Source organism: Schistocerca piceifrons, chromosome 1 (assembly GCF_021461385.2).
Source record: "Schistocerca piceifrons isolate TAMUIC-IGC-003096 chromosome 1, iqSchPice1.1, whole genome shotgun sequence".
Lineage (NCBI taxonomy): Eukaryota > Metazoa > Arthropoda > Insecta > Orthoptera > Acrididae > Schistocerca > Schistocerca piceifrons.
In genome coordinates this window covers 1,128,476,352-1,128,498,391 of record NC_060138.1, presented here as the reverse complement: position 1 = coordinate 1,128,498,391, position 22,040 = coordinate 1,128,476,352, and the positions used below count along the sequence as shown (strand labels likewise).

Sequence of the window (22,040 nt, the reverse complement as noted above, 5' to 3'; positions counted from 1 at the left end):
TCTTACAGGTTTTAGCTCCAAATATATTTCATACATTCTAAACTGCCGTTTTCAAGATGATATTACTGGTTTCCATTCGATTTTTTGAAGTCACTTCTCGATTTTTCCCAACTTGTGGCAAAGAATGAACCTCTTATTTGGCATTCATTATGTATATATTATGAAAAAATGGTACTTCTATAGATATGAATGGTGCAATCTATTGAGCAAATTATACATCAGACAGTGTGGATTTCATTCATTAATATTATAATTTCAAGCACTCAATTAAATGGAAACTATGAGTGTAGGCTTCCACTGTGGAGTCTATTTCAATAAAATTTTCGTGGGTGTCACTTGGTGTCATGATACAAAAAAGAAACTGCCAACGTTTCGTCTACAGTTACAGGCACCAATCATTAGGTTGAGTCTCATGTAGCAGAAACTCTTGCAGTTTTTGTTATATCTTGAAGGGATCGCATTGCCAGTAGGATTTCATTGAAATGGACAGTAGACACTTTGTGTAATGGATTGATAAAACTACACATATGTATTTGGTTCTTCACTTTTTACATCTCTTGTTCTTTTCTCTTTATGGCAGAATATAATTTTTACAAAAATTACGGAGTGTAGTTGAATACGAAAACATTTACCTTACATTGTGGTTCAGACTTTTGTGTGAATAACATGTCTTGTGACTTTTTGATCGCTGATGTTTCTTGTGAAGTATTTTGCTGCTTGAATATCTCAGTTACTAAAAAATTTCTCCCACTAAACTTACAGTAAAAAGTTTGGCACAATACATAATATCATTTTTCTAAACTTGTTTCAATTCCAGGAACGATGAGTAGCATTCAGATACCTTAATTGTGCTTTACACAAGGAGCAACATGTTGTGAGAGACAATACATATATCGTCAGGTTGATAACTATCAGTTCTACAATAGTAGAAACGCTAGAAACTCAAACAACACATTTCTTGCATCAATAGAAGAAAATTTAGTACTTTGACTATGGAATGAAATGACCGTAAGGCATAGGTGCTCGTCATAATTAAAATTGTCCATTTTTGTCCTTGTAACACACAGTATCTAGCCATCTTTATTAGTAGTGAGCACCACGGGTGTCCTCTTGATGCTTCTCCTAATATAGTCATTACCTGTTGCTTGCTGAAAGTACTACCATGCATGTGCAATTGCTTTCTGAACCATAACATCATTCCCTTGGTACATATTCTTCGCTATTTTCAAAGATACTGATTGTATACTGATGTCCAGGTTCACACAAAGTCTCCCTGTTGCATCAAGTAATACTCAATAGTTTACTATGCATTTGCATTGAAATATATCCAGAAACTTTTAAAACTCTCATTATGTGCTTCATGTGAATTTGATTGTCGAAGCTGTTTTCTTGAATATCTATTTCTAACTCTTCCAGAGCGTCTTATATTCTTTCCCAAGTGTAATACTTCTAAATCATGTTCTCCTTTAAGGGTTGACCTATTTTGTTTTACATGGTTAGCTACCTATGACTTGTCAGAATTCCTTAGCCTAACAGCCTCTTTGTGTTCCCAGTATCTGATGTATTCTCCACATTTATCCACCATATGTCACATGAGAGGATCAGCACTTCAGGTAGCAATGACGCCTTTTTCCCTTCTTTATGAAGTAGACAATGTAGTAATCGTGAATTTAGTTCAGTTTCCCAAATAACCTTCCACAGTTCACTCCAGTAACACACTCCTACAACAAAAGGTGACATCAATGTATAAGTTTATAAAGCACCAGATGCTAAGGTATGTGTAAAACTGCATTCTGTGACTAAATTCCCTACTGCAGGAACTGAGATGTCCAGTGACATTCATGAAACACTGAAGAATATGGACAGAGATGATATGGTGGGTGTTTGCACCCTTAGATGATCGGTTCACTGCTGTAGAGGACCTGAAGCTCAAAGACAGTTGTCTGATGCTTAGTGGCTGGTCAGTGACTGGAATGATGTCACACAACGCCAAGTGCATCAACTACATCAAGTGGGTCTGTGATAGCCGCTGGATCATAACAGATGAATCTTATCACCAGATATCCACTGATAAGGGGAGTGTGACTGCCATTATGAAAAAAAAACTGAACTCCTGTAAGATTTGTGCAAGCTGGGTACTGAAAATGTTGACAAACCAGAATGAAGACGCAAAGAAAACATCCCCATCCTATCTTTTATATTGCTTCAATGTAGAGGGGAAAGAGTTTCTGTCGAAAATTATGACTACAAGCAAGATTTAGGTTCAAGTTTTTGATGGAGGACCGTGATTTTAACTACAGTGATATACATGCACTTCTTCCAAGGTAGAAAGAAATGGTTGACAAACATGATTACACTGAAAAGTGACAAATTAATCTTAGTTCTTGTATCTCTTATTGCATGTATATAGCATTTCCTTTCATGCAAAAATCGTTAAAGAAAGAGAGCATTATCTACTGACCTACCCTTGTACACAGTCCTATCTTCCAAAATTAGCTCATTTTTATATTGACATTTAGAGCTCACAAAATTATTAGCTGGCTACACTACTCTAATTCTGTGAGATCTAAAAAGTTGTGCTATCTGTTATGAGAGTCTCCTGTAATATGGATGAAGGACCAACTTCAGTTTTTATTTCGTTCTTTCTGACCTTATTTTCTTAGTATATTGACGTGTGAAATGGGACAGACAGGGGCATAAGTAGACTATTTTAATGATGGACAAGAACCCTTAGTCCTATGTGTTATGTTTTACTTTATAAATGCTGCAGATACTCTGTTACAGTTTTTAATATTCTAGAGACAGAAGCCGAGTGGTGACAAACCGATAGCGAGAGTATTGTCTCACAAAGAGTACTGCTGACTTTGTAAGGCAGAGTCCAAGTGACTTAATGCTACTCATTATTCACGACAAAGTGTAACAAGTGCTGATTGGTATCTGAAAAGAAACAGAAAATATTGTTTTGGTACAGTGAAATTTGAGGGCGTGTTGACGTTACAGGAGGCAGTTTGCGATTGCCAGTAAAAGTAACAGAATGTTAGTATTTTGTTCTCCGTCCTGCGTGTGTATGTCGATTCCTCGGGAACACATGCGCTGCTGCGAGTAGCACTATGCAAACGTAAACATACGGCTGCTGCTGAGGCTGGCTTCCAGTGTGCGCGCGCGCGTGGGCCCAGCTGAACCAGAATGCCTTTGGCCCAATACTCTACTGGATTAGCGGCGAGCTCTGGCTGTCGCTGAAGTCGAGCGTGTAGTACATCTCGGCGGTGTCGAGCGCGGGGAAGCGGCCGCCGCCCCCCGCGGGCCCCGCCTTCCCCCTCTCGCGCTCTCGGTCACGGTCACGCTCCCTCTCACGGTCGTGCTCCAGCATGGAGGCCCGGCTGCCCCTGCGGCCAAGGAAAGGCGTCCTGCGCCCGTCACTCCGCAGGTCACAGCGCGACATGTCGAAGCGTGCACAAGACATCGAACTCTGAGGAATGCTGAAATTATAACATGGTATACACAATGCGCCAAAAAAAGTATCACTTTTTCGAAACCCTGTAACTGTCTCCCACTGTGACGTGTAAGGTTGAAATTTGACGCAAAGATGCATGCAACCTCTCTGTGTAATGCAGAAAAAGCGTGCCGTCTTTCAACATCATCTTTTGGCTTTGCGACGCTTCAAACAGCAAGATGTTGACATATGTGAAGAAATTGGCGAGGTGTGACCTGAACTCATGCACTCGGGATTCCGTACAAACTTAAATATATAAATAGAGAGTTCACCTGTTTCAGGAATCGAGGAACTCGAAATTTTTTGCATGTTATATGTTATCGACATTGATACTGGGGGGGGGGGGGGGGGGGATTTCAAGACTTTCGAGAATGGAACTTCCTGGCAGATTAAAACTGTGTGGCAGGCCGAGACTCGAACTCGGGACCTTTGCCTTTCGCGGGCAAGTGCTCTACCAACTGAGCTACCCAAGCACGACTCACGCCCCGTCCTCACAGCTTTACTTCCACCAGTATCCCGTCTCCTACCTTCCAAACTTTACAGAAGCTCTCCTGCGAACCTTGCAGAACTAGCACTCCTGAAAGAAAGGATACTGCAGATACATGGCTTAGCCACAGCCTGGGGGATGTTTCCAGAATGAGATTTTCTCTCTGCAGTGGAGTGTGCGCTGATATGAAACTTCCTGCCAGATTAAAACTGTGTGCCAGGCCGAGACTCGCACTCTGCCAGGAAGTTTCATATCAGCGCACACTCCGCTGCAGAGTGAAAATCTTGTTCTGGAAACTTTCGAGAATGTTTGAACTTCAAGTTTTAATGTGATCTAATTACAAATTCACAATTTTCTGATTCATTTACCTTACTTCTACTGTCAAAACTTTCTTCTTGCCAAGTTCGATGATTCTACATCAAGGTGAAGTACCCTATAAGTTTTAAGCACTGAGTTTGCGAGTATCAGAATGTGTGACGTAAATGATCATATCTTTTAACTGCACTGACTTAGAAGCTTAACATTTTTACACCGCCAAAGGATTATATATCTACGTACGTGATGTAAATTTCAACTTGATACGTCAACACGTTCCAGAGTAAAATGGGGCTTAACAGCGGTTGGACTGATATACACTATGATAAAAAAAAGAATTTTTTTGTGTAATATACACTGAAGTGCCAAAGAAACTAATACAGGCATGCATATTAAAATACAGAGAGATATGTAAACAGGCAGAATACCGCCCTGAGGTCAGCAACGCCTGTAGAATGCAACAAGTGTCTGGCGCAGTTGTTAGATCGGTTAATGCTGCTACAATGGCAGGTTAGCAAGATTTAAGTGAGTTTCAACGTCGTGTTATAGTCGGCGCACGAACGATGGGACACAGCATCTCCGAGGTAGCGATGAAGTGGGAATTTAATCGTAAGATAATTTCAGAAGTGTACCGTGAATTTCAGGAATCCAGTAAAACATCAAATCCCCTACATAACTGCGGCCGGAAAAAAAAATCCTGCAAGGACGGGACCAACGACGACTGAAGAGAATCTTTCATCGTGACAGAAGTGCAAGCCTTCTGCAAATCGCTGCAGATTTCAATGGTGGACCATCAACAATTGTCAGCGTACAAACCATTCAATGAAACATCATCGATATGGACCTTCAGAGTCAAAGGTCCACTTGTGTACCCTTGATAACTGCACGACACGAAGCTTTACGCCTCGTTTTGGCCCATCAGCACCAATATTGGACTGTTCATGACTGGAAACAAGTTGCCTGGTCAGACGAGTCTCGTTCAAATTCTATTGAGCGGATGGACGTGTACGGGTATGGAGACAACCTCATGAATCTGTGGACTCTGCGTGTCAGCAGGACATTGTTCAAGCTGGTGGAGGCTCTGAAACGGTCTGGGGCGTGTGAAGTTGCAGTGATATGGGAGCTCTGATACGACTCTGACATGTGACACGTACGTAAGCATTCCGTCTGATCACCTGCATCCATTCATGTCCATTGTGCATTCCGACGGATTTGGGCAATTCCAGTAGGATAATGCGATACCCCACACGTCCACTAATGCTACATAGTGGCTCCAAGAACACTCCTCTGACTTTAAACACTGCCTCTGGCCACCACACTCGCCAAAAATTAATATTATTGAGCATATCTGGCATGCCTTGTAACGTGCTGTTCAGAACAGATCTCCACCCCCATGTACACTTACAGAATTACGAACAGCCCTGCAGAATTGATTGTGTCAATTCGCTCCAGCACTACTTCGCGCGTTAGTCAAGTTCATGACACTACGTGTTGCAGCACTTCTGCGTAATTCCGTGGGCCCTACACGATATTACGCAGATGTGCTAGTTTCTTCGGCTCTTCAGTGCAATTCCAAGTTAGTAGGTCTCGGATTTGTTCCTTTGGTTGTACTATGAAACCTTGCTTTTCTTGATTCCAGGACAACAAGACGTACCGTTTAGGGCTTGATGAGTGAGTTTGCGAGTATCAAAATATGGGACATAAATGGCCATATCTTTGATTTCATTGTCTTAGGAGCTAACGTTTATTAGACTGCAAATCAACCACAGACCCTGGTTTGTGACAAAAAATTCGACTCGATACGTCTACCCTTTCCTAGAAAAAGGTGCCTTAACAGATGGATGAATAGACAGTGTGATAGCAATTTTTTTAAAAAATTGTCCGATATAAATACAGATTAACAATTTTCGGACTTTTTCCTTAGGTTGCAGTGTGAACCTTTGTTTCTTGCGGAATTTCAAGATACTGGGTCACTGGCAGAATACCGTGTAGATTTTGATCAGAGAGTTTGCGAGTATCAAAACATGTCGCACAAATAGCACTCCGCCTTCAGGCCACAAGTGGCTCATCGAGACCATCCGACCGCCGTATCATCCTCAGCTGAGGAGGCGGATAGGAGGGGCGTGTGGTCAGCACATCACTCTTCCGGTCGTTATGGTGATTTTCTTTGACCGGAGCCGCTACAATTCGGTCGGTAGCTCCTCAATTGGCATCACGAGGCTGAGTGCACCCCGAAAAATGGCAACAGTGCATGGCGGCCCAGATGCTCACCCATGCAAGTGCCGGCCACACCCGACAGTGCTTAACTTCGGTGATCTGACGGGAACCAGTGTATCCACTATCGCAAGGCCGTTGCCTCGCACAAATAGCCGTATCTTCTAACCGGACTGCCTTAAAAGCTAACGCTTATTATACAGCCAAGAGGCCAAAGACCCAAGTTTTTGACATAAATTTCAACTTGGTCTTCTGCCTGGTCCTGATAAAAAAGACTTTTAGACAGTCGTACAGCCCTTAAAAAAGACCGCAGTTCAGAAGTTCAAGTAAACTGTAAGGTGGGTATATGATGTCACATTGTCACCAAATTTCATTACAATTCTACTCGAAGCCACCGTGGGCGTGTCATATCTAAGGTGTGTCGAAGCGGTAGCCTGCACTCAGACGCAAGAATAGCTTCGAGGCACCGCTGTTTTGAATGGGTGTCGAAGCCTCTGACAGGTCATCTTCAACGTGCTCAGCAAAGGTGCGTAGATGGCACCGAGGCTGTTGTCCAACTGGAGTTCATAGGGGGATGTTCTGCCGTTTTATGCACGCACATCCCAACGTGCATGTGATCACGCCACACAAGGACGCGGAACTGTAGGGTTACAAAAGCCCACACAGCCTTTGCTACTTAGGACCAGATTGAAATTTCTTTTGAGCAGTCCCTAGAGGTTCTCATCCTGTTTACCAGATCAAAAATTGCGGTAGCGCTACACTCCATGTGGGTAGGATCACGCTCAGAGGGTTGCAGTCGCACAATCCAGTTTCCTTCCCCTAAATGTATGAGAAACAAGGGAATGGATGGTTTCACTGACACACTTTATACTACTTTATGGGAACTTTTCATGTCGATTCTGAGTGTTGGTATGCATGAATTGTTTTCCTCGACGATTCGTAAGAGAAATGCATGATTTCGAGGCTGGGTGTAACGGTTCTGACCCAATGGCAGAGGCATCAGAAGGATGGATGATATGCAGTTTGGAGTAGGTGCGTGACATGGTTCCCACATGTCCATGATGGCGTTGGGCGGAATTGTGGTGATATTTGGTGGCAATACGACATCATTAATCTACCTTGCACGTCAGATGAACTTCCGAGCTGTGACCTTTTCTCCACAAGCATCGATACATTCCTGTATGAAGTGTCCCTGAGACCGAGGGTGACGTATCAGGGCGGCACAGTTTTGAACCATTACAGAGGAAGATTGTAGGCACCTTTGACCCAAATTTGAAACATGTGTCTCACTGAGGAACAATTACAGGTGTGTCAAAAAAGTGCGGCTTTAATTGTGTTGTTCAGTGGACGTAGCTGAAACAAAGCACCAGTTACTATACCTTTTCCCTCCACTGAAGGCGTTCCCCAAGGCTCTGTCCTTTCACCAGCCATGTGCCTTAAAAACTACCTGTTTTAACTTCATCAGTTGTACTTTACACTAAAATAAAAAGTAACAGTCCAAATTGAAATTTTTCATTGAAATTTCTGCTAGAAAATCGAAGAAAATTCAATACTACCTTCCTTTAACTCAAAATAAGTTTTTGACACAGTCAACAGAAACAAATTATTACAGATTCCAGCTGATGATCATGGTCGAGATTAAAGTCTCAAGGCCTCATTCAGATAAACAGAAACATATAACGTTTTCCTCTCACATCTTTAGGAAATGACCTGAATCATTTTGCGCACAATTTACAGGTTACATCCAACAAATACACCATAGACGTCAGCAACAAAAATAATCTACATCTATGTCCTTTACATCTACACATGAAGGGCCAAGAGTGCCACGCTAGTGGAGAAACACACAATGAAACTATTTTCCGGTCAACAATTAAAATAAAGAATGGCCTTTAGGCTATGGGCACCTGTCGTCCACAGCACTAGTTGTGGGTGTGAAAAGCAGTACATCGGCCAGGACGCAGCGATGCGTCGCACAGCACTGCTTGGAGCATGTGAGGTGCGTTCACTTCAGCCTAACAGACAAATCTGCAGCCACAGATCACAGCATCAACGAAGGCCACGTATTTGTGCTATGCAGCGCCATGGGGGTTTGGAATACAGACATCAAGGAGGTAGTTCACGCTCGAGAATTTGACGATTTTGACAACTGGGGCGGCGGTTGCATTGGATCGAGCGTTGTAAAAAGTAAGCCAGAAACGCCTCTATGTGAAACCGGTGGAGACAGGTAACTGAATAGACGGACAATACCAGGACTTCACGCCTGGATCCCCCTCCACGTCTCTGTCTTCCGCCATGCCTCCTCCCCCCCACCAAAAAAAAGCTTTGCCACGAAACCTTCATCGGAACCGTGCGACTGACACACTTGTCGTGCCCATGGAAGAAAAATCTCTGGTCCCGCGGCTATAAACAAACGAACTGGATACGTACACGACACTTCACCATGAGATGACTATTAGGAAAATAGCCAAAACGTTGCGACAACACGATCCAACGACTCTGCTGATAATCCGAGCAGATTTCGTAAATATGTACTCAGTTCTCTCAGCGACATAAACGAATTAAACCTTATACCACCATCTTAACCTCATTACAACTGTCCATGACGACCACCAGGTTTGCTGCATGCATTACAATGGTGCACAGAACTTTGCAACACTCTTTGAAGCATCGGTGTAGTGTGTCGTACAATCAAACAGCCAACTACTTCGCTACCTATTTGTTTCTCTTCTGTTTCTTTTGATGTTGCATTTATCAACGACTTTATCTAAGCCCACAGCGAAAAATCTGCAAGGGGTTTATTATGCAGCCGTGAGGCATAGCTTTCCCTCCGACGCAACACTAAGTGCATCTGTTCTTAATGTGCTCATGGGCATTAGTACCAAAGTGGGATGGCACATCACTACGTTGAAGCCACATCTTCTTATTGACATCAACTGCTACAGTGGTTTCACAGATGAAACGCATAACAGTTAATCTGCATCGTCGAGATGGTGTGGCAACAAATGACATGTAATTAGTGAGTTGTACAATTCCTGGCCACTAGTGGAATGGGAATTGTAACTGTTGATATGGAACGAGAGTACCATTTGCAATTTAATACTTTTACTACATTTTTTGCTGTGGGGAGGGGGCTGACAGATACTAGTGTACGGTTATTTTAATTGACGTCGTAGTTAGATCTAACAATACGAAAATATATTTCCTGCCGTTTCGTTTTCCAACATGGAGAGCGGTGGCCCTTACAGCGTTATTCATATGTACCTGCGCAAAAACAAGATACACAAAAAAATGACCCACGTATCAGTTGATTGAGCATCTTAACCTACGTTACAGGTGCTCAGTATGGCCACCACTTCTGACGAGGTGAACATCAATACGAGCCTGGAATTCATTGACTCGCATTACCCATGGAGACGCGACAGTAGACCTTTTTACAAATCTGCTGATTGGTTTGATATCTGATGGCGCGAACCGACTCAGTTTGACAATAATGAGCGGAGGTTTAACAATGTAACAAGAAGAGAGCACAACCCACCGGTGAAATAAGATTTATGAGTATTCTTTAACGAAAAGTACGTTTCCCTTTACGACAGTGAAACATAGCAATAACATGAAGTAAATACTCTCCAGTTCTCTGATAACCAATCGTGGCAGACATACAGGGGGTTGGACAAAATTATAGACACATCGTCAGAAATTCATACTTGAACATAAATGCAGATGCTAGCGAGCCCCGCAGGTTGCGCTGTTGTATTTGACCACGAATGTCCTCAGTCGATGCAAGTGTCGCTTGTGGCCATAAAAGCTTTCTACACTACTGGCCATTAAAAGTGGTACACCAAGAAGAAATGCAGATGATAAACGAGGTATTCATTGGACAAATATATTATACTAGAACTGACATGTGATTACATTTTCACGCAATTTGGGTGCATAGATCTTGAGAAATCACTACCCAGAACAACCTCCTCTGGCCGTAATAAGGGCCTTGATACGCCTGGGCCTTTAGTCAAGCTGAGCTTGGATGACGTGTACAAGTGCAGCTTCAACACGATACCACAGTTCATCAAGAGTAATGACTGGCGTATTGTGACGGTCCAGTTGCTCGGCCACCATTGACCAGACGTTTTCAATTGGTGAGAGATCTGGAGAATGTGCTGGCCAGGGCAGCAGTCCAACATTTTCTGTATCCATAAAGGCCCGTACAGGACCTGCAACATGCGGTCGTGCATTATCCTGCTGAAATAAAGGGTTTCGTGAAGATCAAATTAAAAGTAGAGCCACGGGTCGTAACACATCTGAAATGTCACGTCCACTGTTCAAAGCGCCGTCTGCGCGAACAAGGGGTGACCGAGACTATAACCAATGGCATCCCATACCATCACGCCGGGAGATACGCCAGTATGGCGATGACGAATAGACGCTTCCAATGTGCATTTAAAGCGATGTCGCCAAACATGGATGCGACCATCATGATGCTGTAAACAGAACCTGGATTCATCCGAAAAAATGACGTTTTGCCATACGTGCACCCAAGTTCGTCGTTGAGAACACCATCACAGGCGCTCCTGTCTGCGATGCAGCGTCAAAAGTAACCGCAGCCGTGGTCTCCGAGCTGATAGTCCATGCTGCTGCAAACGTCGTCGAATTGTTCGTGCAGATGGTTGTTGTCTTGCAAACGTCCCCATCTATTGACTCAGGGATCGAGACGTGGCTGCACGATCCGTTACAGCCATGCGGATAAGATGCCTGTCATCTCGACTGCTAGTGATACGAGGCCGTTGGGATCCAGCACGGCGTTCCGTATTACCCTCCTGAACCCACCGATTCCACATTCTGCTAACAGTCATTGGATCTCGACCAACGCGAGCAGCAATGTCGCGATACTATAAACCGCAATCACGATAGGCTACAATCCGACCTTTATCAAAGTCGGAAACGTGATAGTACTCATTTCTTCTCCTTACACGAGGCATCACAACAACGTTTCACCAGGCAACGCTGGTCAACTGCTGTGTGTGTATGAGAAATCGGTTGGAAACTTTCCTCATGTCAGCACGTTGTAGGTGTCGCCACCGGTGGCAACCTTGTATGAATGCTCTGAAAAGCTAATCATTTGCATATCACAGTATATTCTTCCTGTCGGTTATATTTCGCGCCTGTAGCACGTCATTTCGTGGTATACCAATTTTAATGGCCAGTAGTGTATATAGTTGCGACTGCGTTATGTCAGAGCTAAGTAAATTCTAACGTGGGAAAAATGTTGGTGCTCGTATGGTGCGTGCTTCAGTAACCAAAGAAGCCAAAGTGTTTGGTATTTCAAGAGGCACTGTAACGAATATTTATACCGCATACAGGGAAATGGAAAAACATCATCCGCTAAGTCGCAATGCTGACGAAAGTGTGTGTGTGCTGAGTGATCGTGACAAACGGTCACTGAACATATGAAACATATGAAGTCGACAGTAGAAGACGTCAGTGCACAACTGAATGTCGTACACTGAATGTCGTACTCGAGAAACCTGTCAGCATCAAAACAACACGAGGTGGGGTCTGATAAACTTGTAATTGGTGGATGACCTGGAATTGAAAAACCACACTTCATTGAGGCAAATTCTCGTAACGGGAAACGTGGTACCAAAGCCAACCTGGACTATCGAGCACTGGAAGGATGCCATTTGGACAGCTGATCTTCTTTCACCCTGTTGCCAACTTGTGGCCGAGTCGATGTCCGAAGAGTGAAACGTAGCGATGGTTCGGTGACTAATTGGCAGTCATATCGTGGTATTCCATCTGCCCCATTGTTACTCTGCAAGGTAGTGACAATGCCGAGTATCACGTGACCACTTTGACTGACCAGGTCCATCCCGTGGTACCTTGTTTGCTCCGCAATGATGATGCGGCCTTCCGTGACAACAGGACCTTTGTTCCCAAACATCGAGTCTTCAGGACTGATTTTGTGAGCATGGGGATGATTTGTCGCATTTTCACTGGCCACCATGGTTAACAGGGGAAGGTACGTACCTCCATCACCATTACCTGAACTGGCAAGTATTTTGCCGGAAGAGTTGTGTAACAGTCCCTGGAAAACCACATAGGATCTACATTTATCCGTTCCGAGACAAGTGGAAGCTGTTTCGAAAATGATCGAGTCTCCTATATCGTATTATATATCGTAATGTGTGTTTGTTGTTTCAGTATTTATGCCTACCCCGATAAGCAGTGAAAGGGTCAATCACTCCAGACTTCCAGAATGAGATTTTCACTCTGCAGCGGAGTGTGCGCTGATAAGAAACCTCCTGGCAGATTAAAACTGTGTGCCGGACCGAGACTCGAACTCCGGACCTTTGCCTTTCGCGGGCAAGAGCTCTACCATCTGAGCTACCCAAGCACGACTCACGCCCCGTCCTCACAGCTTTACTTCTGCCAGTACCTCGTCTCCTACCTTCCAAACATAACAGATGCTCTCCTGCGAACCTTGAAGAACTAGCACTCCTGAAACGAAGAATATTGCGAAGACATGGCTTAGCCACAGCCTGGGGCATGTTTCCAGAATGAGATTTTCACTCACTTCACAGGAAACATCCCCCATGTTGTGGCTAAGCCATGTCTCCGCAATATCCTTTCTTTCAGGAGTGCTAGTTCTGCAAGGTTCGCAGGAGAGCTTCTGTAAAGTTTGGAAGATAGGAGACGAGATACTGGCAGAAGTAAAGCTGTGAGGATGGGGCGTGAGTCGCGCTTGGGTAGCTCAGATGGTAGAGCACTTGCCCGCGAAGGGCAAAGGTCCCGAGTTCGAGTCTCGGTCCGGCACAGTTTTAATCTGCCAGGAAGTTTCACCCAAGACTCGTTTATTATGACAGCTGAATATACCATTACGACTGCAAGAGGTCCTATCCGTTATCAGCTGATATTGTGGGACTTTCGGTACTGGAGATCGGCGGAGGATAATCCTTGTGCTTCAACACCACGTCCCCGAATACTTTCCCAATAATTCTTCCGTTTCTATAAGCAGCGTTGAATTCCTCCCACTTAGGACGATACCTTTTACGAAACATTTATCTATATATGCTATTCCGACTTTTAACTCAGTACATCGTGCTATATCAGGAACAAATATTAAAGGCACAGCCGCAAGTTGCAGTAACGAGTTTCTATGCTCATATGCTCCATCTTCAACAGGTCATAAATAATGGTCGATGTAACAGCCAGTGGTATGTTATAAAATACGAGCAGTCTAACAGTTCGGCAGTACTCAGTCAACGGAACGAGATAATCAGGAAATTCAAGAGTTCAAGCAGGAAGCAGGTCAAGATCTACAGCCCGAAAGCCTGCACAATTCCCAGCTTCAGTCGAGGTCCACAAAGATGAGGATCTACTTTAATACAACCGTTTTCCCATACGGAGCACAGACCTGCACTCGGACCAAAAAGACAAAAAGAAAAAAAGAAAGAAGGAAAGAACTTTCCTGACAATTGAAAATGCTGTTCTGAGACAGAGTTTTGGACTAGTGAAGAACAAATCACTAGACATTATGGCTGTGACTGAAGAGAGGAGAAAAGAAGTATTATGGGCACGCAATGTGTCGAAAAGGCCAGATCAGCAGAGAGGTGCTGGAAGAAGATATCAGGGGAAACAGACTAAAGAGAAGACCAAGGCTGACCTGGATTGACAGGATCAGAGAGGAAATGAAGATGGTGCGACACGTTGGAGAAGAAGAATAAATGGACAGAGGAAGATGGAGCAGGCTGATTGCCGAAGCTTAAGACGGAGTGCAGTTACCATGGCCAATCTAATAAGTAAGTAAGTAAGTATACGTAATGAAGTGTAATAAAATCTCCAATGTAGACCCACAGTCCATTCCCAGATTGAACTTGAGGGAAAGTGTGTCGTTCCGCTTCCTGTCAGCAACGGCCTCATGGAGTTTCTTCTTAAGTTTTCCTTATACTTTTTGCCCAGAATAATACAAACGTTGAAGACAAAGATACCGTTTATTGTACCTCCATAGTCTCTATGTTTTACACAATCAGATGACAATTGCAATCGTTTCGCTATACCACCTATATTTGATGGCTACCACGACCTCATTTATTCAACTTTCGTGGGCAACATCACATTAACAATCTCTGCAAGCAGCTACGCAAGGGAGCAACTACAGCATAAAACCTGCTTCACACGGAGACTTTAAGATGCGATACTCGTTTCTTGAAATTAGTGCTTTGAAACTACTTTCATAAATCGCTTACTGGCTGTCTACCGGGTGGCATTAAAACGCGATTCAGTTTCGACATTCTTTGATTGCCGGAACACCATCGCCCTAACAGAAATGAAACTTCCGGTAATGTACTATGGTTACTAACTCAAACATTGTCAGTCCCCCATCGTTCGTATCACTAACAGCTCTCCCAATTGCAGTATTTCGTCGCACTTTATTCTGATAATGCTTATCAATTAACGCCCTGCATACACCTATTTGAACGCATAACTGTCCATGAATGAACAATTTTCTCAGTTTTCCCACTTTATGTAGCGTGTGTTGAATCTCCACTTAACCTAGTCTTAGAAGCTGGAAAGACACGAAACTGAATCGCTTCGTCAACGACTTTCGCAACTGTGCACAGCGGATGCTGGCAGCGCAGTTTCTAAACTTAGTTTCGCAACTTAGAGTCTCCGTGTAAACGTCGGTTTTGACGTCCATTCCCACGCATCCAACGAAATCCGAGCTCATCAGAATCCCTATCTCCAATCGCAATCGAAAGGGGACAGTACGAAATTCTCTCGCCGATTTGACCCATATTGACAGGGCGTGTAGGCCACGGCTAGGACTTCAACATATGTGAACATAAGCACACAACTCTCATTCGTTTTCGTGGAAATAGAGTTTTAAAATTTTTAAGCGTACTTATAAATTTTGTAAGATCAGCTAGCGTTGAAAGAGTCGGCAGCCGAGCGGGTACGCATTTACTTTCTTAACTGCTAAGTCCCTCGTCCGAATGTCGCTGCCGGTTTTTTTCACATTATTCTAACAACATATCCATTACGTTGAAAACCATTCAACAGCCAAGATCGCATAAAGTATTTTTTTATTCAAGACAACCGGTTTCAACAGATTTTGCTGTCATCTTCATGTTTTAAAATGTTTTTGTTGTAAAACATGTTCGTTTTACAAAGAAGCTGACGTGCAAGATGTGAAGTGGATACAAAACAGCACATTATAAAGGTTTGTTTTCGCTGAAACACTTGAAAACATTTTAGCGAAGACAAACCATTATAATTTGCTCATATCCATTTGACGTACTGTTCGTGAGGTTCAGCGTAAAATGAACATGTATTGCAACAAAAATATGAAAAGACCTGAAGATGAGAGCAAAGTCTGTTGAAACCGGTTGTCCTGAATAAAGAAATATTTTATGCGATCTTGACCGTTGAATGGTTTTAACAATAAAAGCAGGTTGCACTTCAATTATTTCTCTTACGACTGCAAATTATCGAACACCTTGCTGGATGCTGTCTCACCAGTTTAACGAGCGTAATCTTGTAATCTAGCCAAAAATCGCTTTCCATTTTCTCCTATTTGTCTTCGGACTCGCAATCGTCTGATGAAGATGAAGCCGTTCCTTCGGTTAATTCCTTCTTCGTCGATTTCTTGGAGGGCAATGCTCTCGTTGTTCCGCCGCTAGCATTTCAAAAGTGCTGCGAAACGTTTCTTCTCCAATTTCCATGTGTTCTTATGCTACTTCAAACGAATTCGAAGTAACAACATTGTTTTGGAGAAAGAGCTGTTCCCTACACAGGAATGACGTTTTCAATTGCAGTTTTGAAACTTCCCTGTAAAGCAGATCGGCTTCACAGTCATGCTTACTTTCTCTTGATGTCGAAGTATCATACAGATCCTACATTCACTAGTAAAATCAGACATCTTGCCGCACTGGCAGGTAACTAATTCGGGGGCTAACATATGAATGAAGTACGCACCGGGTTTGGGAACGCTATTCATTTCTACATCTACACCTACAACATACTCCGCAAGCCACGCAATGGCGTGTGGGGTAGAGTACTTTTGTACCACTGACTGACTCCTGCAATCCTGTTTCACTCGCGAATAGTACGTGGGTAGAATGATTGTCGGTAAGCCTCTGTATTGGATCTAATTTGTCGAATTTTCTCCTCGTGGTCATTACCCGAGAGGTATGCGGGGTGGAGTTATAAGCTGTCCGACTTTTCCCGGAAAGTGCTCTCTCAAAATTTCAATAGTAAACCTCTCTGTGGTGCATGACGCCTCTCTTGTAACGTCTGCCAATGTAGTACGTTGAGCATCTCCGTAAAGCTCTCACACCGGCTAAAGGGTCACGTGACGAAAAGCGCCGCACTTCATCCCAGATAGACGAACAATACCCAAGAATCTGTCAAACAATCACCTTATAAGCCACTTACTTCATGGATGACTTACATTTCCTTAAGATTCTCCCAACGAATCTGAGTCTGGTGTCTGCTTTTCACATTATCTGTTTTATATGGTCATTCCATTTAAGGTCGCTCTGGGTAGTTACGCCTGGATATTTTACATCAGGCGCTGTCTCCAGCTGTTTGTCATCAACAGTCCAGCTGTACAGTAGTGGATTTCTTTTCCTATGTATGCGCAATATGTAACATTTATTTACGTTCAAGGACAACTGCCAGAGCATGCACCATTCATGGATTCCCTGGAGGTCATTCTGCAAATCGTTACTATCTTCTGGCGTTACTACTTTGTTGTAGACAACCACATCACCTGTGAACAGCGTTAAAGAGTTCCCACTGCTTTCAACTAGATCATTTATATAAACTGTAAACAGTAACGGTCCTATCACACTTCCACTTCACATCTATCGATTTTGTTCCGTCAGGAGCGACGTGTTGAGGTCTATCTGGAAAGAAGTCTTGAATCTAGAGACAAATCCACTCCGATACTCGATATGTCAACTGTCTTTCTGAAGTCAAGAAACACGGCATCAACCTGAGCGCCGTCGTACACGGTGCTGTGAATCTCATTGAGAAAAAGAATGACCTGAGTTTCGCAGGATCTTTGTTTGCGGAATCCATGTTGATTTTTATAGAGGTGGTTTTCATTCTCCAAACACAGCGTAATTCATGAGCATAGATCATTTTCCATAATTCTACATCAGACTGACATCAACAATATAGGTTTGTAATTGTGTGCACCTCTCCTATGGACTTTAGAAAATACATCTTATTTACGCCAGTGACTGTAACACTTACTTTATTTCACTATTGAAATTTCGGTCACTATCAAGTGCAGATTTTTGTGGCTTTAAGCCATGTAAACTTAAAATGAGCTTACACATTATATCTTGTTGTCATTGCTATAATTACATTCGTGACTCTGTTACATATTCAAGTGCAGATTTTTGTTGCTTCAAGTAATGTCAACTTAAAATAAGCTAACATTTTTATATATCGTTGGCATTACTATTAAACACATTCGTGACGCTGTTAGATATTGCGAGCACACATATCCATATGTCATAAAACAACACAGTCTGTAAACACTCATGTTCGTTAGCCCATCACTAGTCACATGATATGTGACTACCTTAAAGCAACAAAAATCTGCACTTGATAATTTCCGAAGGCCGAAATTGCAATCGTGAAATAAAGAAAGTGTTACAGTTACTGGCGTAAGTATTATAAAGTTCTACATGAAGGTATAAAAAGTTAATTTATCGCCTATGGACCTTCTTAAAAACGGGAATGACTTGCGCTTTCTTCCAGTCTCTAGGTACCATACACTGATCAAGCCATGTACGATAAATTACTGCCGGCCGAAGTGGCCGTGCGGTTAAAGGCGCTGCAGTCTGGAACCGCAAGACCGCTACGGTCGCAGGTTCGAATCCTGCCTCGGGCATGGATGTTTGTGATGTCCTTAGGTTAGTTAGGTTTAACTAGTTCTAAGTTCTAGGGGACTAATGACCTCAGCAGTTGAGTCCCATAGTGCTCAGAGCCATTTGAACCATTTTTGATAAATTACTGCTAGAAAGAGAGCAAGTTGTTTCGGATAATCTTTGTCCAATCTTATAGGTATTTCATCTGGTCCACACGCCCTTCCACTAGTAAGCGATTGTAATTGCTTTTATATTCCACGAGCAGTTCTCTAAATACCTGCCATTTCGACATTACAAAGGCGATTGAAAGTCGTGAAACAATTTCGGAAGACCCTCCAGCAGCCAAAAGTCGCTTGTGCAGGTGCAGCTGTTTCTGGTGAGTCCAAACTACGTGCAGAAATACGGGGAAAATTGGTATGGTAATTCGTACAATACCTGCACGGACACCGGGAAAACGTGCTCATGATGTAAGTTGGAATGAACCTGTTGGAATACGTTAACAATGGGAAACTATCTTCAGAATTTCTAGAGAAAAATCTGACTTTCCAGAGTTAACATAACGAAAATAGTAAATTTCTCCATAATACCAATAATTTGCACAGTCGTTATAAATCTGTTAGAATTTCGTGGAAATGAAAAACAAATACTAGTTGGGATTAGATCTAGAGACATCGCACGTATCAAACTGAGGGCTTCCTCTCTTGGCTGCGGTCTCCCTCAATACTGGCGACCATACAAAGTATGTTGCTGAAAAAGAATGCAACAAGAAACAGGAAATTTTATTGACAAGTGAGGTGACAGATAATTCATACTCGTAGGAGTTTATGATAACAAAATCACACAAATGAAACATTATTCACGGCAAATGGTACCCAAACAGTCCCATCAGTACCCAATGAATCATCCATCCGCTGGAAACTTTGGTGTGTATTCTCGAATGTAAACGTTGGTAGAGATGCCTGCGGTAGACCGCCGCAACCACCTTGCACCTTTAGTTGCAAGGCGGCCGTGGTTCTCACAGGCTCTGGAGAACGAGTAAGTTCCCGCTTCACTACATCCCATGTGTGTTCACTTGGCGAGAGATTTGGTGATCTTGCTGGCCAGGGGAGTTGTTTTGCACCACGAAGAGCCCACTGTGTCGCACCAGCCGTATGTGGACGTGCACTGTCCTGCTGAAAACGCACATCACCTTCCTGTCAAATAAAAGGCGGCACCACGGCAATAACAGCTCGTGCAGTGCGGCGGCCACTGGTTACTCTAACCCTGCAGAAATACCAAATGTGACCTCGAGTTGTAACTCATGGGCACCCACATCACGAAACTTGGAGTGCGACATGTATATCATTGGCGAATACACTCCGGAATAGGTCGCTACCATCTCTCATCACTGCAGACAACAGAGCGTCATTCTACTGTCCAGTCGACTCTTTCACGACACCAGCCAGCCTTGACGGTGTCGTAGTGTCAGTAGTAGCCTGGCCACACGTGGTCTTAGTTCTGCAGCTCTGTGCTCATACAGTGTGCCCAAGGCGTGCAGCAATAGGTCGATAAGTCCACCAGGCTTCCACAGGACCAAATTGCGACCCTGTTCACATGGGTGAAGTTTTTCAACGGGAGTACGTACTCCGGAATCTTGCGACCACTGTTCTCCTCGAAACTCACCATAGTTAGTTACTGCAGAATCAAAAAAGAGGGTGCACAGTCATGCCTCCATTGCGTCTTCTTATCGCTGAAGATCGTGACAAATGAATCACTAACATTGCAGCCCCTCAGTAAGCAGATACTTTTATTATGCCTCGGTAGCACTAAGCACAGTCTTTGAGGGCGCTGCATTTTTTGCGGCCGTGTGTACAAGCACACCTAAAATGTTCATACTCGCTTTTCTCGAAAACGGGTGATAATTGCGTCGTCCCGTCTACATATGTTGAAGTCATAGTCCTATCCCACACACCCTGTTAATAAGAATCAAGTCAGTGAGGCTACGTTTTGTACAATCCGCTTGTCAGATCGCAGCACTTACTTCTACAGGGAGTCCACAAAGTCTGGATACACAGAGAATTATAATAAATTCTAATCAATATTCTATAAACGTCAATAAATATTAGTAAACAATTAAATAACAATGAAATAAATTTTAATAATTCTAATAAATTTTGTTGTTTCTTAGACTGAATGGTAGCTCTGTTTAAACAAGAACAAGTAGAGTTGGTACTCTTGAGTGGTCGAGAAGAATGGACGTATTGCAAAACTGCGGAAGAATTTAACTTTCGACGCCTTCAGCTCAACCTGTTTGTTTTACTTCATCGGCTAATTAACCACCAAACTTAAAGAAACAGGCAGTGTGTTGGACAAACCCAGTTCGGAATGACCAAATACTTCAGGCGAAACGAAAAAGCCTGTTTTGGCCAAGTTTAATGGTAGCCCAAAGAAATCACTTTGTCGGACATACACGGATTTGAATGTTCCGAGGTCAACCATACACAAAATCCTGGCAGAGAAGAGGTTTCTTCAATACAAGTTACTGATAATGCATCACTTAAATGAGGATGACACCAATAGATGCATGAATGTGTGAATGGTTTACAGATAAACTGGATGAAAATATCAATTTTACTGTATGTTGTTCAGTGATGAAGCTGTGTTTTATGTCAATGGTGAAATGATCAGACAAATTCTTCGATACTGGACTTAAGGCAATCGACACTGGACGAATCCATCCAAACAGCAGGGCTGCCGAAAGATGAGGGTGTGGTGTGGTTTTTGGAAAGCTCATGTGCTAGGACCTTTCTTCTTTGATAAATAGGTAGTGGGTGAGACTTACTTGAACAAAGACAAATTGAAGCCTCAAATTGAGCGTTTGCGTGAGAGATTACCAGACTCGTTTTAGCAGGGTGGGGCCCTTCACTTCTTTTTCTGATGTCTACTGAAAGAGAATGTTTACTCGATGGATATTACAAATTTAAACCAACTGAACGAATGCGTTATCAGAGTGGTAAAGCCGACGGCAATTCAGACCTATTCCATCACGTTCACCTTACTGATGCAGAGTGCATCAAATTATGCATTGAAAAGCACGGAGATTATGTTGAAAATACTATTTATTACCATGAAAGGTGTTTTATTATCATTTATTCGAATTCCCTCTGTACCCACACTTTATGGACACCTTGGAGAGCTGCCTTCTCCACTTGACGTACCCACGCAGCGCGTAGCTCCTTGCTCCCACACTTCACCCTCCACCGTTCATTACACAGTGCACAACCATAGCCGTACAGTACGTCAGAGCAAGCATACTGACCTGGGGGACTTTGGGTCGTCCAGCCTGGAGAGCTTGCAGGGCAGCAGCGGCGACGCGTTCAGGAAGCACCGCTTGTACGTCTCGTGCACTCGGCAGTGGCACGCCGCTACCTGCAACACGAAACACACCACCACTGACAGTGATGACGTCACAGTCAAGAGGCCGAGGCCCACGAGCAAGACAGTCCACGGAGCGTACGTCACGAATGTAGTCCTGAACTCGCTCGCTCGCTCAGCTCAGCAGACAAAATGCGTTTCTAAACCTGTTAACTCGCAGCTGGGCGTGTAAGTACTAACTAGAACTGCATCTTCCACTGGAATTCGCTATTATGAAGTCTTACTGATTAACAGG

General features: G+C 43.4%; 1 protein-coding gene across 1 annotated transcript in view; it reads right to left on the bottom strand.

Annotated features, from left to right (window-relative positions):
- Positions 1-3,205: 3,205 nt before the first annotated feature.
- Positions 3,206-22,040, bottom strand: part of LOC124778265 (delta and Notch-like epidermal growth factor-related receptor) — a 561,289-nt gene continuing 542,454 nt past the window's right edge. The window contains exons 12-14 of the mRNA XM_047253631.1: positions 21,686-21,799; positions 12,839-12,863; positions 3,206-3,327 (exon numbers count right to left, since the gene is read on the bottom strand). Coding sequence (XP_047109587.1) covers positions 3,206-3,327; positions 12,839-12,863; positions 21,686-21,799 — 261 coding nt within the window. The remainder of the gene's footprint in view (positions 3,328-12,838; positions 12,864-21,685; positions 21,800-22,040) is intronic.